Raw genomic sequence first — 15,422 nt, 5'->3', positions numbered from 1 at the left:
CGTTCACTGCTTAATTGCAAAAGGTCTGTGAGGAAAATGAGCCAATCTTCTTTTGTAAAGATGTACAGCCTTGGAAACCCAATGGCGGTCACAATCAGTTGAAATTGACTTTATGGCAGTGGGACTGGTTCTTGTTTTTTTTTTTTTTTTTTGGTAATTCTTAAACAAGCTCTGTTGGCACTGTGATAAGGCATTTGGATGCTAATCATTAACTCAGTGGTTTGAACCCACCAGATGCTCCATGTAAGAAAGATGAAGCAGTTTGTTTCTGTAAAGATTTATAGCCTGGAAATCCTATGAGGGTTGCTATGAGTCGGAATCAAATGTGGCAGTGGTCCTTTTAACTCTTAAACACTAATGTTTAAATGTTTCTACAGCTCATGTTCTTTAGCATTTGATTTATAACAAAAACTTTGTATTCAGGCCTCTGCTAGTAGAACCATGAGTATCTTTAGAAATGGACAGTTTTCTGCAAGTATAAACCAAACCAAACTCATTGCCATGGAGTTGATTCTGACTCATAGCGACCCCCACTGGGTTTCCCAGGTGGTAAATCTTTACGGAAGTAGATTACCCAGTCTCCCTTCCATGGAGTGGCTGGTGGGTTAGAACCATTGGGTTTCCAAGGCTATAAATCTTTACAAAAGTAGAATGCCTCACCTTCCTCTCACAGAGTGGCTGGTAGGTTTAAACCATCGATTTTCTGGTTAACAGCCAACTGCCTTATGCACTGTGCCACCAACGCTCTTATAGGTCTTAAGAATTAGAGGTAGCAACATTGATGTTGGCAACTCTTTGCAAGTCTATTTGTCTTAAAAAAAGATTAAAATTATGATCTTTATTATAAACCGTTCCCTGGAGGTCTTTTGATAATGAAGTTAGATATTAAATAAGCAGATATTTTTTATGAGCAGTGTGCCTCAAGAGGGAATGAGTGAGTCTTAAAGTCAGTCACAAAATGCAGCTTTTGAAGACAGCGTTTCCTTTCCTTCTGCTTTTCCAGGAAATATTAGGTAGGGACACTCCTAAATGACCTTTTCCAGTTAAGCAGTGAACATAAAGATCCATGGAATACTGACTACCAGCAAAACACCACATTCATTTCTTTGAGGATATGAAGATCAAATGTAAAACCTGCTCAGATCTCACATGCTTCTAATATCAGGATGAGAGTCACTGACTAGCTTCTGTACAAATTCTCTTTTTCATTTATAAAAATGAGTCAATGCTTCTGTACCAATAGCTGCTCCAAAAGAACTAACAAAGAAGGGCACCCTTTGATATGCCTTAAGATGTGTTCTGGACTAGAATAAGCATTTAATGATCAGGCAAGTAGCTAATAAAACAAAACAAATATAGAATACAAATAAAAGTTTATTGTACAAAATTAAGGCCTTCGTATTTCACAGCTTATTAAGGCTAAAGAAAGACTAGATAATTATTTAAGTCTTTTTAAAAAGTTTTACTTTCACTATCCCACTGCTCCCAACTACAAAATGGCCTGACCAAAAGTTATCAAAACAAACACTATAAATAAAGCCAAGTCCTTCAAAGACTACCCCAAATGTTATTTCTTGGCATAGGTGATCTTCATGGCATGGGATGGTGTGATCTTAAATCCTTGTAAAGCATCCCTGGCAGCTCCAGCCTGACCATCATTTTCAAATTCAACAAAAGCAATGTCATGCCTCCCAGGTACCAAGCGTACTTCCTTAAAACCAGGGAATCTAAAGAGAAGAAAATTTCATGTATATACATAAATGACATCCAATAAATAACTATCTACTTTGTACCTAAATTTGTTAAGCAACTTCCTGGTATTAAGTCTAGGAAACATATCATATCATACTAAGAATCCTGAGTAGGATAAAGAGCTTGAAATGTAATTAAAACCATGAAAGAACAGCAGGAATAATGTAAACTAATTCTAATTCTGTCTTTATATCAAAGTTTTGCTTCCTATTTTAATCAACTAGAATTAGTAATTCAAAAATTAGAGGAGTTTAGCTTGTTATTTGCTGTATATGCACACTAGCTTTAAATCACAATTAACGCCAGACCAAATCAATGAAACTGTTAGGAATACCGTGTGATGCATGAATGAATTTAGCCTATGACTGCTACTTGTCATGTCCCAAAGCTTGTTTATGAAAAAACTTACTGATTAAACAGCATGGATAACATCATCTCATTAGTTTCTTCTGGTAAATTATTAAGGAATAAAATATAGTTTGGAGGGTAATCAGGGACCTATTAGAAAAAAAGAAGCAAAATTAGCTTTTAAGTATAAAGAAAAATATTGTAAGCCATTTGGTTCCTAATTAAAATCTAAACTTTAGAGAGCTACATTCCACAGTTAAAAACAGCTTATGAAATCTTAGCACATCTAACACTACAGCTGAAAAACAAGGACCCCAGAGAAGTAAATAAAAACTTCACAGTAACAAATTAGCCACTCAAGTTCCTTAATACTAATTTAGACTACACATCTTAGTGCCTTTAGGTGTCATCAAGTCAGTTCCAACTCACAGTGACCCTATGTACAACAGAAAACACTGCTCTCCAGTCCTGCACCGTCATCACAATCATTGCCATGCTTGAGACCACTGATGAAGCCACTCTGTCAATCCATTTCATTGAGTATCTTCTACTTTTTTGCTAATTCTTTACTTTACCCAGCATGATAATCTTTCTCCAGGGACTGATCCCTTCTGATAATGTGACCAAAGCATGAGAAATGAAGTCTGGGCAATGTTGCTTCTAAGGAGCATGTGGCTGTACTTCCTCTAAGACAGATTTGTTTGTTTTTCTAGTAGTTCATGGCACATTCGATAGCCTTTGCCAACACCAAAATTCAAATGTATCAATTCTTCTGAGGTCTTCCTTATTCACTGTGCAGCTCTCAAAAGCATTATTAGGCTACTGAAAATACTATGGGTTGGGTCAGGCGCATCTTAGTCTTCAAAGTGATTATCTTTGCAGTTTAACACTTTAAAGAGGTTTTTTCCAGTAAATATGCCCAACGCAATACCTTGTTTGATTTCTTGACTGCTGCTTCCATTGACAGTGATTGTGTATCAAAGTAAAAGAAAATCAAAGTAAAATAACAATTTCAGTATTTTTTCTACTTTATCATGATGTTGCATATTGGTCCAGCTGTGTAGGATTTTTGTTTTCTTCATGTTGAGGTATAATCCAAACAGAAGGCTTTAGTCTTTGACCTTCACCATTAAGTGCTTCAAGTCCTCTTCAATTTCAGCAAGCAAGGTTGCGTCATCTACATATTGCAGGTTGTTAATGAGTCTTCCTCCAATCTTGGTGCCACATTCTTCTTTATACAGTCTAGCTTCTCAGATTTTTTGTTCAGCATACAAATTGAACAAGTATGGTGAAAGGATACAAACCTGACACACACTCTTCCCGATTTTAAACATGTGGTATCCACTTGTTCTCTTCAAATGATAGCCTCTTGGTCTATGTACAGGTTCCTCGTGAGCACATTAATGTGTTTTAGAATTCTCATTCCTAGCAATGTTATCCTTAATTTGTTATGATCCACACAGGCAAATGCCTTGGCATAGTCAATAAAGCATATATAAACATCATTTTGGTATTCTTTGTTTTCAGCCAAGATCCATTCGACATCAGCTATGATATTCCCCATTCCATGCCGTCTTCTGAATTAAGCTTGAATTTCTGACAGTTCCCTGTCAATATACTCCTGCAACAGTAGATATATCCTATCACTGACAGCACTGTACACAGGGATAACTCAGAAACCAGACTCACTGCCATCAAGTTGATTCCAACTCATAGTGACCCCCATTAGGTTTCTGAGGCAGTAAATCTTTACAGAAGTAGATTATCCCATATTCCTTCTGCCAAGCACCTCATGGGTTTAGAACCACTAACCTTTCAGTTAGCAGTCAAATACTTTAGGCACTATGCCACCAGAGCTATGTAGGGATAGATCTTGAAATGGTCTTTTTGATGATGAATGTGACACCATTCCTCTTCAATTTGTCCTTCCAGCACAGTTGATGATGTAATTGTATGATTCAAAAAGGCCAGTAGCAGTCCACTAATGTCTAGGATATCAATTTTTATGAAGTTAAGTATTTACATTTTAAGCATTGAGGAGTCTGTTGTAATTCAAGATTATGTCATCGGGATGATTATGTACTTGAAAGATCCTAACCTAACTAGAGAAGGCAGACCCGTATCAACACTTCTCTGCTGTTACCCAAATGGTAACACTCAGATACTCCATTACCATGCACTACAGTTTACAGTCTCCCAGAATATAAGAAAATTTGGAACTCAAACAATAACTTCTGAGAACTACTACTTGGTGACTTCTTTTTTTTTAATAAGTAAATGAGATATGCATAGCATCTAGTTACAAAGAACTTGAAACAAACATTGTTATTATATGTTAACATACTTATTAGAGACCCCAATCTAGTTATCAGGAATGGAAATTATAGGGAGAGGGTCCCATATATTCCATAATATCCTTGTATTCAGATTGGTATCACAGAAGATAATAGATTAAGACTGTAAAAAAAATTAGTGAACAACTGAAGACATTGCAGAATTAACTCCTGCCTTTTGTGATCTGGACTATAACTGCTGAGAGCAATAAAGGAAATAGATATTCTAAGACAATGCCAAGAAAATGAAAATTAGAGGAGAAAAACTTTAGTGGTATAGAGCATTCTGTGGATTTAAAGATCCTGCACACTCTAGCATCCCAACAAGCAAGTAATGAGCCACTAATTCATAATTAAGGCTATCTCCTTGAGGTGTTCAGTGTCGAGAATCGTAAGGAGCTTCTAAACCATCCAAATAAGGAGATGAAAAGAAAAAAGTAGGGCTGAAATAGATTTGTGCTGAGGAAGTGAAAGCAAGCACCACTCTATAGAAGAATCTTCCCTAAAAAGTATTATGACTCTACCAGAAAAAATGGGTTTAGTGGAGATAGCCAATTGGAGCAAAGATAGCCAGTCACCTTACTTGTTACCAGAGGCATGTGTATTTAAATTGCTGAGCTATGCACTCAAAAATGTTTTCTCTCAGTTATCAAAGAGTTTAAAATCCATCATTTTGATTCTGCCACTGATTCATTATGGGAAGCCTAGAATAAAGTCAGATTTTGTCTTCTCTCTGTTAGAGTATTTCAAGAATGAGCTTCTACATTAAAGACTGTATGTTTTAATTTATTATGCTTTGTAGATGGTATTATTTTCTATCTTTAGAGGAATATCTTAATAATTTATTATTCATAGTTTTATTTTAAAGTATGTACTACATAGCAAATATTACCTGAGGACTTGGTGTTGAATTTCCTTGGGCATTGGCTGAATTTGGTGTTGCCTAAATTTTAAAAAATAGAGACATAATTACAATTTCCACCCCCTACAAAAAAGCAGCAGGCATCTGTAATTACTGAATAAAAATAATATAAATTTCTTATTCCATTTAATTTGATCTCCTTTAAAAATCTGTATCTTAACTCTAACTCATTCACATGTTTAGCTTGCCAGTTACTTTTGCAAGGTCTAGCTCTAAACCTTAAAAACCACATGATAAAATTACCCTCTAAACTTTATAATTATAGAGAAATATAGAGGAGAAAAACCAAGAACCAGTCTTTCTTTCCTTCTTTCTTTTCTGAAACAACCAGACAAAAGTCAAGCATTACTCAAAGTGATTTCTAATTACTTTCAACACAGAACTACTTTTTTTTCCAGAAGTAACTACTTTTTAAGTAATTTCATTTTCTTCTAGTATTTTAAATTAGACATTGCAATCCTAAATTGTTCAAAGAAAGAAATTTGAGTGGATTACTCGTGATTAAAGATAATATCTATAGTATTATTTTATAAGCAGCAGAACATAAAAAAAGCCAAGAGATACACACATATTTTGGAGACAAATACACAAAGATCATCCTACATGGAAGACAGAAATACCCAAAGCATTTTTAACACCAAAAAAATTAAGTTTTTTACATCTTACCTGACCAGGCTTTTTGTTTGTGGTGGCTGCAGTTTGTTCCACAGTTTTGGCTTTTTTCTTTTCTTTTTTCTTTTCTTTGTCAGCAAAAGTGCCACGCATTTTAGATATTATATCAGAATCTGTTTTTGCATACTGGATTCTCTGTTTTAATTATTTGAAAAATAGGTTACTTTTCATTGTAAAACAGCTGAAGGCTGTTTACATTAGTCATTACTATTGCAAATTTCACTACACAAGTACATTGAGACCTAATTTTAAACATATCCCTAAAGAAATCTGTAAAAATATACTGAATGCCAAATAAAATAAATTGTAGCTTATGATACACAACTCATAGAGTTGCTATGAGTTGCAATGTACTCAATGGCAATGGGTTTTCAACAGCCTATGATTCACAGATAAAGTTACAGTTCAAATACGTCTATGAGTAGAAAAGGCATACATTTTTCACATGAGAAAAACAGGACTTTAAAATATCTGTACCATTTTCTTTCCATTCAATAAAATAACAGAGAAAATTGTATTAGAAAGTTGTTTACCCCTCCTCAGCAGTCACCCTCAATGAAAGGGTGTCAATTAGCTGTGGAATGTGTTACACCTCCACTGGTGAAAGTACCAATGACTAGGAATGATTTTTCTTTTGAATTTAATTTTTTAAAATGACGACACTACTTTACATTTTAAAAAGTTCTGAAAGCAAACAAAAACGTGGCATCACAGCTAATGTTAACAGGCCCCTTGCTTATTTTAAGTATGCCACAATCAGCAAGAATAATATGTACCTTTGAGACAGCTAAAATTTATTGAAAAGACACTGTTGTATAGGAAAGCCTTTCATAAACTAGAATGTGCATTCTCATTAGCTGGAGATATTGTAAAAGAGCAGATTCTGATGCAGAATGTCTGGCTGAGGTCTGACATTCTGCATTTCTAACACGCTCTCAGAGGATGGTGATGCTTCAGGTCTAGGGTCTACACCTTGTATTGCAAAGCCCTGACATAAAGCATCACATAACTAGTTCAACATCAATTAACAAGGTAAGTATTTTTTTTGCCATGAATTGAATTGTTTTCTAGGTTGGGCCTATTTACAACCTGCAAGTTCCCTTCCAAGCAAACATTTCCTCCTTGCAGCTGTTATGTGTCTGATCGTATCAAGACACAAACTCTTATCTATCTAAAATTGTCCTGCACAAGCAAGAATTTAGTCTTGGTATGACAGTAACAAGTAACATTTTATAGTGTAAGTTAGCAGAAACTTTGTCAAAACCAAGAGTAACTGTTTTCTTTTGCTTGAGCTACAGATACACTTATTGGGGAAATGAGAGAAGTAGGTCAACCACAACGTCTCTGTGCCCAAAGCTCTCTACCTGGTTTGGGCTGCTGTACACAGCACCTCCAAGTGTTCTTAAATCTGCAGTCAATTCTCCAAGTTTTCCATGTCATCATCTAATCAAAAGGTGACAGCTTGACTTCAGTAAGAACTATTATTTTATGGATGTTAGAATAGGAGAAATAAAATCACAGGTCTCCTGTAAAGGGAATACAGCTATCTATAAAATGGTAGAACTGAAATGGATATCTAGCTTAAATTAACTTTTGACTAGGCCCCAAGGGTCTTCTTCCTACTCCTTCGGGTTTTCAACCTTCTTCGAGATCTGAACAAATCTTGAGTGTCTTTATCTGTCTTTATTAACAGCTTAACCCTGTGTCTGCATTATGGCACAGTCACTTATGAAAATCTCTGATCTTAGTCATGGCTTTTAGCTGTCTACAGCAAGTTCTCAACAAGGGACAATTTTGTCTGCCAGGAGACAGCTGTACTGTCTGCAGATACTGTTGGTTGTCAAGACTACAGGAAGTGCTGTTGTTGTTGTTATGTGCCGTTGAGTTGGATCCGACTCATAGCACCCCCTCCTTGGGTTTCCAAGGTGGTATCACTACAGAAGTAGATTGCCCAACCTTCCTTCCAAGGAGTGGCTGTGGATTTGAACCGCCAACCTTCTGGTTAGCAGTCAAGTGCCTTAGGCACTACGCCACCAGAACTCCTACCACATGCTAATGGCATGTAATAAGGAGATGCCAGAGATGTTGTCAAATACCTTACAAATCACAGGATAGCACTTGCTGTCCCAACAAAGAATTACCAGTTAGTTTTTGAAGTTGTAACCTTTTGGAAGCAGATCACCAGGACTTACTTCTGAAGCACCTCTGTTAGGTCTGACCTGCCAACTTTTCAGTTAGTAACCCAGTGTTTAACCGTTTGTGCCACTTAGGGACACTTAATGACCCCTTATTGTTGTTAATTACTACTGAATCAACTCTGACACATAATACATACAGAAAAAGAATCATAAACCTAAGTATTAGTTTTCAAGTCCTGATCCAGCTACTGGTTTTACTACTGTAACTTGGATATGCAATAAACTTTTCTGTGCCATTTCTGTAAAATGAACAAGGTAGGCTAGTAGTCTGCATGCTACATCCTATGGGCCAAATCTAGTCTGTTTTTATATGGCTTATGATTTAAGAATCTTTTTTTTTTTTAAAAAAAAAAACGAAAACAATTTTAAGGGGTTTTTAAAAAACAAACAAAAACAAAAAATATGAACAGAGACTATACCTGGCCCAAAAAGCCTAACATTTTTTATCTGGCCCTTTACACAGTGTTTGTTGACCCCAAGATTAGACCAAAGAATGTCCAAATTACTGACGTTTTAGAGTTGGTGAAACTGACAAAGGGCATGGAATGGCAGAACCAGAATGAGGACCCAGGCCATCTAAACCCTGGACCTTGACTCTACAAATCAGGTCACTTCACATTCTAATCCCAGAAGTACGTTAGAATTCACACCCAAGATCGTGTGTACTCTCTTGCCAGGAGGATTTCTTGCTTTATACCCTGTCTCCATCACAATCTAATCCTTTAGCATCTCTAACTTACACTAAGGGCTTCCTAGTTGACTTCCCCACATCTCCTCTGGCCCTAGCACAATCCGGTCTTCATTCAGCCAGACAAGAATCTCATTAGGTCGGTCCTGGCTTAACACTTTTCATGCATAACTACTTCATTTCCAGTTGTTTGTTATTTATTAATAAAGCCTAAGACTGGGCAATCTACTTCCGTAGAGATACCGTCCGAAAACCAAGGAGGAGGGGTTGGTATGAGTTGGAATTGACTCGACAGCAATGAGTTTGTTTTTTGTTTGGTTCATGAATTTAAAAGAAATTTTCCTTTGATCATGATTTTATCTAAACTCAGAGCTTCTGATATATAGTGTTTCACTATACAATTTTCTGACATTTCAAACTGGATTTCCTATTTATGATTTTTGTTTTGATATGACTTTTGTTTTGCTTTGACAAGATTTTGTTTTCTTTTATAAATTTACAGATAGAAGTTTCTTTTTAACTTCCTAGGTTATTATTTTTAAGTATATTTTACTGTGTTTTTGGTGAAAGTTTACACAGCTAGTTAGGTTCCCATTTGACAATTTTCATACAATTTGATCAGTGGCATTAGTTGTATTTTTCACAATGTGTCAACATTCTCTTTATCTTCTGGTTGATTCCACTTTCAGTACTCTAGTTTCCTTGTTCCCTTATGCTATCTTTGCTCTACAATAAATGTTGACTTCTTGGTCTCATACAGATTTTTTTATTTTATATTTTTAGTACAGCACCGTTCTTCCAGGTAATATCCTTTATTTTGTGTGTCATTCTGCTTTTTCACTGAAAGGTGATCCCAAGGGCAAGTTTCAGTTCAAGGTTTAAATGATGTCTCAGGGAAATAATCTCATGGAGTCCTCTGGTTTCAACTGGTGAAGTCAGTCTGGCTTCCTTTAAGAATCTGAGCATTTTCTACATTTTTCTTCCATTCTGTTCAGATCTGGGTTATTACTTATTTCTAGTTTGAGATGAGAATATTGTCTATGCTACCATTAATTTTTTTAAATACTCTATATCCCAATGAAGGAGCCCTGGTGGCACAATGGTTAAGCATTCTGCTGCTAACCAGAAAGTCAGTGTTTCGAATCCACCCCCAACCCTGCAGGAGAAAAGATCAGGCAATCAGCTACCATAAAGATTACAGCCTAGGAAATCCTATGGGGCAGTTCTACTCTGTAACATAAGGATGCTATGAATCACAATCAATTCCATGGCCCACAACAACGTGTTTCAGGGTATGTTATTTTCCCCCATTTGAACTGTCACAATTGAGAAATGAATTAAACTCTACTACTGTGTTTCTATAAAAATAAATAACATGAATCCAAACTCCTTTCCATACTCTCAAACACACTTTCTCAATCTCACCGGGAACAGTGCCCCCAACCTAATGCTCAAGCAACACTGACACTTTTTCAGTCTCTCAAAACACTAAGTAAGCTCTTTCCTTTTGGGGACCTTTCCTATTGCTTTTCTTTCATTTCAACTGCTTTTAAACTCTTCCTCAAACCCTGACCAGTATTTCTAAGTAGAACCCCTCCCACACTAATCACCCATTCTCCATCACTTCACCCTATTTTCTTCATAGCACTTACAAGAATCAGGACTTTATCAAGGCTCAACATACCTGAGTCAGGTACAGGCAGTATAGGGCAGTGGTTGAGAACACGGCTCCGAAGTCAGACTGCTCGGGTGGGTTACAGTCCCACTGCTGCCACTGACTGATAAGGTACCTTTCTGCTCTACTATCTTCATGAGTAAAATGGAGGAATAGTACACTAATAGTTGTGGTGTTTAATGTAAGTAAAACTTCTAGAACATTTTCTAATACATAACATTCAGGAAATGCCAGCTACCACATCATCTTGTTTGCTTGGTTGCTCCTTTACCCATCTCCTCCACTGAGATACAAGCTCCACTAACAACATCTTACTCTTGCTCACTTCTTTTATGTTGTAAGCCTCAATAGGCCAGGCACACAGTAGGCCTTCATACAGCTCTTAAATGAAGGAGGTCGACTTGCCTTGGCCTAAAAGGAAACCAAAGCACCCATATTCAAGCCTTTTATTCAATGCAACTATGCTCATTTAAGAAAGTTAAGAGTTTTTAGGAAGCATGTCTCCAACACAGAGAAGTAAAAAGCAGAAAGCAATAGCTAAAGTTTCAAGTGAACATTTACAAATCTGCCATACCATAACAGTGATTAAATGGGAAATAAGACAAAAGACTGACTTACCATTGGTTTGCCATAAAATGGAAATCCTTGTAACTGTCTCAAGGCATTTGTTGATGACCCCAGTTCTTTAAATATAACAAAGGCCTGTCCCCTCATCTTCATAGTCTTTAAAGCCACAATATCTACCACATGGCCAAACTGAGAAAACAGGGCATATAAGGATCTCTTCAATTCTGTGTAAAATTAGAAAAGAAACAAATTATCTGTATTATCAAACAACAAAAAAGTCTTCATAAAATAAATGCAGTTTCCTTACCACACATAGTCATATATTTCAATAAAAACATGTATTATTTGTTGGCTATATAATTTAAAAAGTTACTTGAAACCATTCTATCTTTATGAGTAAAAACAGTCTCAGTACATTGTCAGTCTCTACTTATTTTATTTTATTTAGAAGACCTTAAAATTCTTATACAAAAGGGCCAAATCATTAATTCAGGCATTAAGAAAGATGACTAGAGAAGTTTGGGGGCAGTTCAATTTTTTAAAGGTAACTGGTTAAAAAACATTTTATTTGTGAACCAAAATTTTTTTAAAAGCACTTACCTTCTTTTTTAATTTTGTCATTCATATTGTTAATATAAATTGTATGATTTGGTCTGATATCCATATTTTAGGTTAAACTGTTCAAAGAGCCTAAAGAGAAAGTACATATTCTGTTATAAACAAGGAGAATTAAATCATAGCATTCTGTGGCACAGAGATTACAACACAAGGGTTATTAACTATTCAATTATCTTTCAATCATGACTCTAAGAAACTGTCAATTTGGCAACTGTCTTTAATACCTATTTGGTATTTGCTAGTCCTTCTTTTTAAACAAAGGAAGAGTTCTCAGGATCGAAACTGTGGTCAAATACCAGTACTCAGCCAGAATTTAATAGGATTATTTTATTTAATGCACTTTGTTTTTATATTTATCTGCCACTTCTGGTAATCAATACTGTTTTTCTATTTACCTAGTGAAATAACTGGGAGCTCTGGTAGCCTAGTGCCTAAGGCACTTGACTGCTAACCAGAAGGCTGGTGGTTCAAACCCACCAGCCACTCCTCGGAATGAAGGTTGGGCAATCTACTTCAGTAGTGATACTGCCTCGGAAACCCAGGGAGGGATCACTATGAGTCGGGTCCGATTCGAAGGCACATAACAACAGCAACAACAGTGAAATAACTGGGAGCTCTGGTGGCATAGTGCCTAAGGCATATGACTGCTAACCAGAAGGCTGGAGGTTCAAGTCACCAGCCACCCCCCAGAAGGAAGGTTGGGCAATCTACTTCCATATTGATACCGCCTCAGAAACCCAAAGAAGGCTCGCTATGAATCGGATCCGACTCCATGGCAATGGTTGTCTGTTGTTGTAGTGAAATAACTTTTTATTAATGAAATTGTTGAAAAATTGAGTAATTTTTTAAAAAATGAACAAAATACCAGCAAAGGTATATCCAGTAAAAATCAGTAAAATGAAGCAATGAAATCTGCCAAGCACCACTTCATTGGAACACATTATTTCATTGGAATACATTATTTCACTGGAACACTTGCAAAGCACTTTGGTATATATTAATTAATATACATGACCACTATATGTCTCAACTAAGGGTCACCAATAACTGATGTGAAGGAATGGAGCTCAAAGCGGTACTGCATGAGTGCTCAGGGTCTAGAACCAGCCAGACCTAAATTCAAGTTCCTTAACTACTCAAGCCTCAGGGTCTGCCATCTGTTAAATGGGGATGAAGGTTGCCATGAGTCCTGGTAATCAACTACAATAGTACTTACCCAAGAAAACTCATTTAAATGAGATAAATGCAGTAAGCCCTCAAAGTAGCTATTCCTAATTAAGGAGTCTTTGGGTGTCACCGGTTAACACTCTACAGCTAACACTCCACAGCCAACCAGAAGAATGGAATCTACCCAGAGGCACCTTGGAACAAAGGTCTGAAGAGTACTTCCAAAAAATCAGTCACTGAAAAGCCAATGGAACACAGCTCTTCTCTGACACACATGGCGTCCCCATGACTCAGAATCTTTTGGAAGGCAACTGGTTTATTACAGATTAAGGTCTTGGCCTAAAATACCATGGTTGCAGGCTTGGGGATTAATTCAGCCCTTAACTTCTCCTGTGCTTTTCTTTCACACTACCACACTGTTTCACTATACACATAGGTTTTTAGTGGCCAATTGTGAACTTTATCTCCTTGGGTAATCTCACACTCTTTCATTTCACAAATATCTATGGGCCATTCACTGTCTGGGAACAGAACAGGATCACTGACAAAGGAAGGGGCTACTGACAGTGACAGTACTTATTCACATAACAGGTAAACTCTAAAACTACTCAGAGATTTGGTTTAGCTGCAATCTGAAGGGCTACACATAGAGTAAAAAAGGAGCGGGAAGTGCTAGGTCAAACTGGAGGTGAAGAGACCAAATGGGAGGCTCTTATCTTAGAACATCTCATGCGAGGTGTGATGGAGGCTTGGACTTCATCACATAACAGAGGCAGAGTCCCCTCCCCGGTCTAAAAGGGACCAGCTGGAAGACATTTGAAAGCTCATAGCAATGAGCCGATTTCGACTCACAGAGACTCTGTAAGAGTTAAATCGCCCCATGGGGTTTCCAAGGCTGTAGTCTTTACTAAAACACTGCCACATCTTTCTCCCTTAGAGCCGCTGGTGGGTTGGAACCCCGACCTTTTGGTTAGCAGCTTTAACCACTGCGCCACCAGAGCTTCTAAAAACTAGCGAGTAGTAAACACCCGGCACACGCAATTGAGTGTGTTGTGTGCCCTCAAGTCTAACCCGACTCCCAGCGACCACATACGACTGACGCTAACTATTCCATAGTCTTTTCTCCCACGGAGCCGCAGGTGGGTCCCAACAGTAGACCTGTTAGAAGCTGCAGAACAATTAACCACTGCGCCACCAGTGCTCCTTCAGCGAGGGCGGACAATGTTTTTACTTGGTAGGAGCGAGTCTGGCGTCCCTCCTCCCTCCCGCCAGCACTCCCTACACAGGCACACACTCATAAGGCTCCGACTCCAAGCCCATAGGCGCAGGATACCCCGCCACATCCTAATGTACAACGGACTACGCTTCTAAGACCTGAGGCCACGCCGGGCCAGCACTTCAGGGTCCGTCCATCGCCTACCCCTCAGCGAACCCCTGGCCGGATGTAACCGGCTCCAACAACATACCTCCTCCGTTTCAGGCTCCGACAAGCGAGAGTCGAGCAAAGGGGCAAACAGCAGTCCTGAGAACGGAAACAGCGGACTTATGAAGCCCTCCAACTCACCCGAGGCCTTCTCACACAGCAGTCGAAAGCCGGAAACAGAGCCAGACACCGGAAGCAACCATACAATACGCCTCAATAGAGCGCCGGCAAGTCGAGAAGTCGAGCACAGAGTAGATCGATGCCTTGTTTCTCCCGAGGACAGCTATGAATCTCTGCGCGTGCGCACATATGGTGGGCGGGGAGAAGGGGCGGGAGACAGGAGTAAGTAAAGGGAGGAGTTTTGTAGCGACTGTGCAGGGTTAAATGAGAATCCTGGAACTATATAATGAGGAGCTGATAGAAGGACAATGACATATTTCCCCCTTCTGATGGCGTAGTACCTAAGGTAGTCGACTGCTAAACAGAAGGCTGGTGGTTCAGATCCACTAGGCACTCCTCTAAAGGCAGATTGGGTAATCTACTTCGGTAGAGATCCCGCCTGGGAAACCCACTGTGAGTCAGATCTACTGGATGGCAGTGAGTTTTTTTTTTTTTTTTTTTTTTGTGTTCACAACCTTGAACGATTTTACACTAGACATCGGTGCCCTCAATCTCTTCGAATCCTATATAAATTTACAGGCTTAGCCCCTCAAGTTGAATATGGGGCAGATGCCATGGTCTTCCCTTTTCCGGGTCTTGTGGCTCCAGGTTTAACATCACCTTTAGGATCCCTGGCATTTCCTAAACTGCCTTTTATTCCGGGGATTCTGAGAGAAATCTCCTCCCCACACTCCGCTGATGAGCTTGAATCTCAAGGGCAGCCCAGTTTGAGTGGTTCTCTAACCAGTTAAGGTAACCATATTTGAGTTGTAACCAAAACCCAAAATATCATATGTCTATTGTTGTTAAGGAGCTCTGGTAGCATAGTGGCTAAGGCACTTGACTGCTAACCAGAAGGCTGGCGGTTCAAACCCACCAGCCACTCCTCGGAAGGAAGGT

At 38.3% G+C, this 15,422-nt stretch overlaps 1 protein-coding gene across 1 annotated transcript; it reads right to left on the bottom strand.

Moving 5' to 3' along the window:
• Nucleotides 1-1,567: 1,567 nt before the first annotated feature.
• Nucleotides 1,568-11,819, bottom strand: SNRPB2 (small nuclear ribonucleoprotein polypeptide B2). Its single transcript, XM_007956555.2, has 6 exons — nt 11,756-11,819; nt 11,207-11,379; nt 6,022-6,162; nt 5,326-5,376; nt 2,162-2,250; nt 1,568-1,727 (listed from the first exon to the last, which is right to left on the bottom strand). The coding sequence occupies exons 1-6, from the start codon at nt 11,817-11,819 to the stop codon at nt 1,568-1,570; spliced, it is 678 nt and encodes a 225-aa protein (XP_007954746.1).
• Between the last annotated feature and the right edge of the window lie 3,603 nt (nt 11,820-15,422).

The sequence above is a fragment of the Orycteropus afer genome, unplaced genomic scaffold (assembly GCF_000298275.1).
Source record: "Orycteropus afer afer isolate SDZICR_OR568_19922 unplaced genomic scaffold, OryAfe1.0 scaffold00633, whole genome shotgun sequence".
Classification (NCBI taxonomy): Eukaryota; Metazoa; Chordata; class Mammalia; order Tubulidentata; family Orycteropodidae; genus Orycteropus; species Orycteropus afer.
The sequence above is the reverse complement of the archived record's forward strand: the minus strand, read 5'-3'. Positions and strand labels throughout refer to the sequence as shown.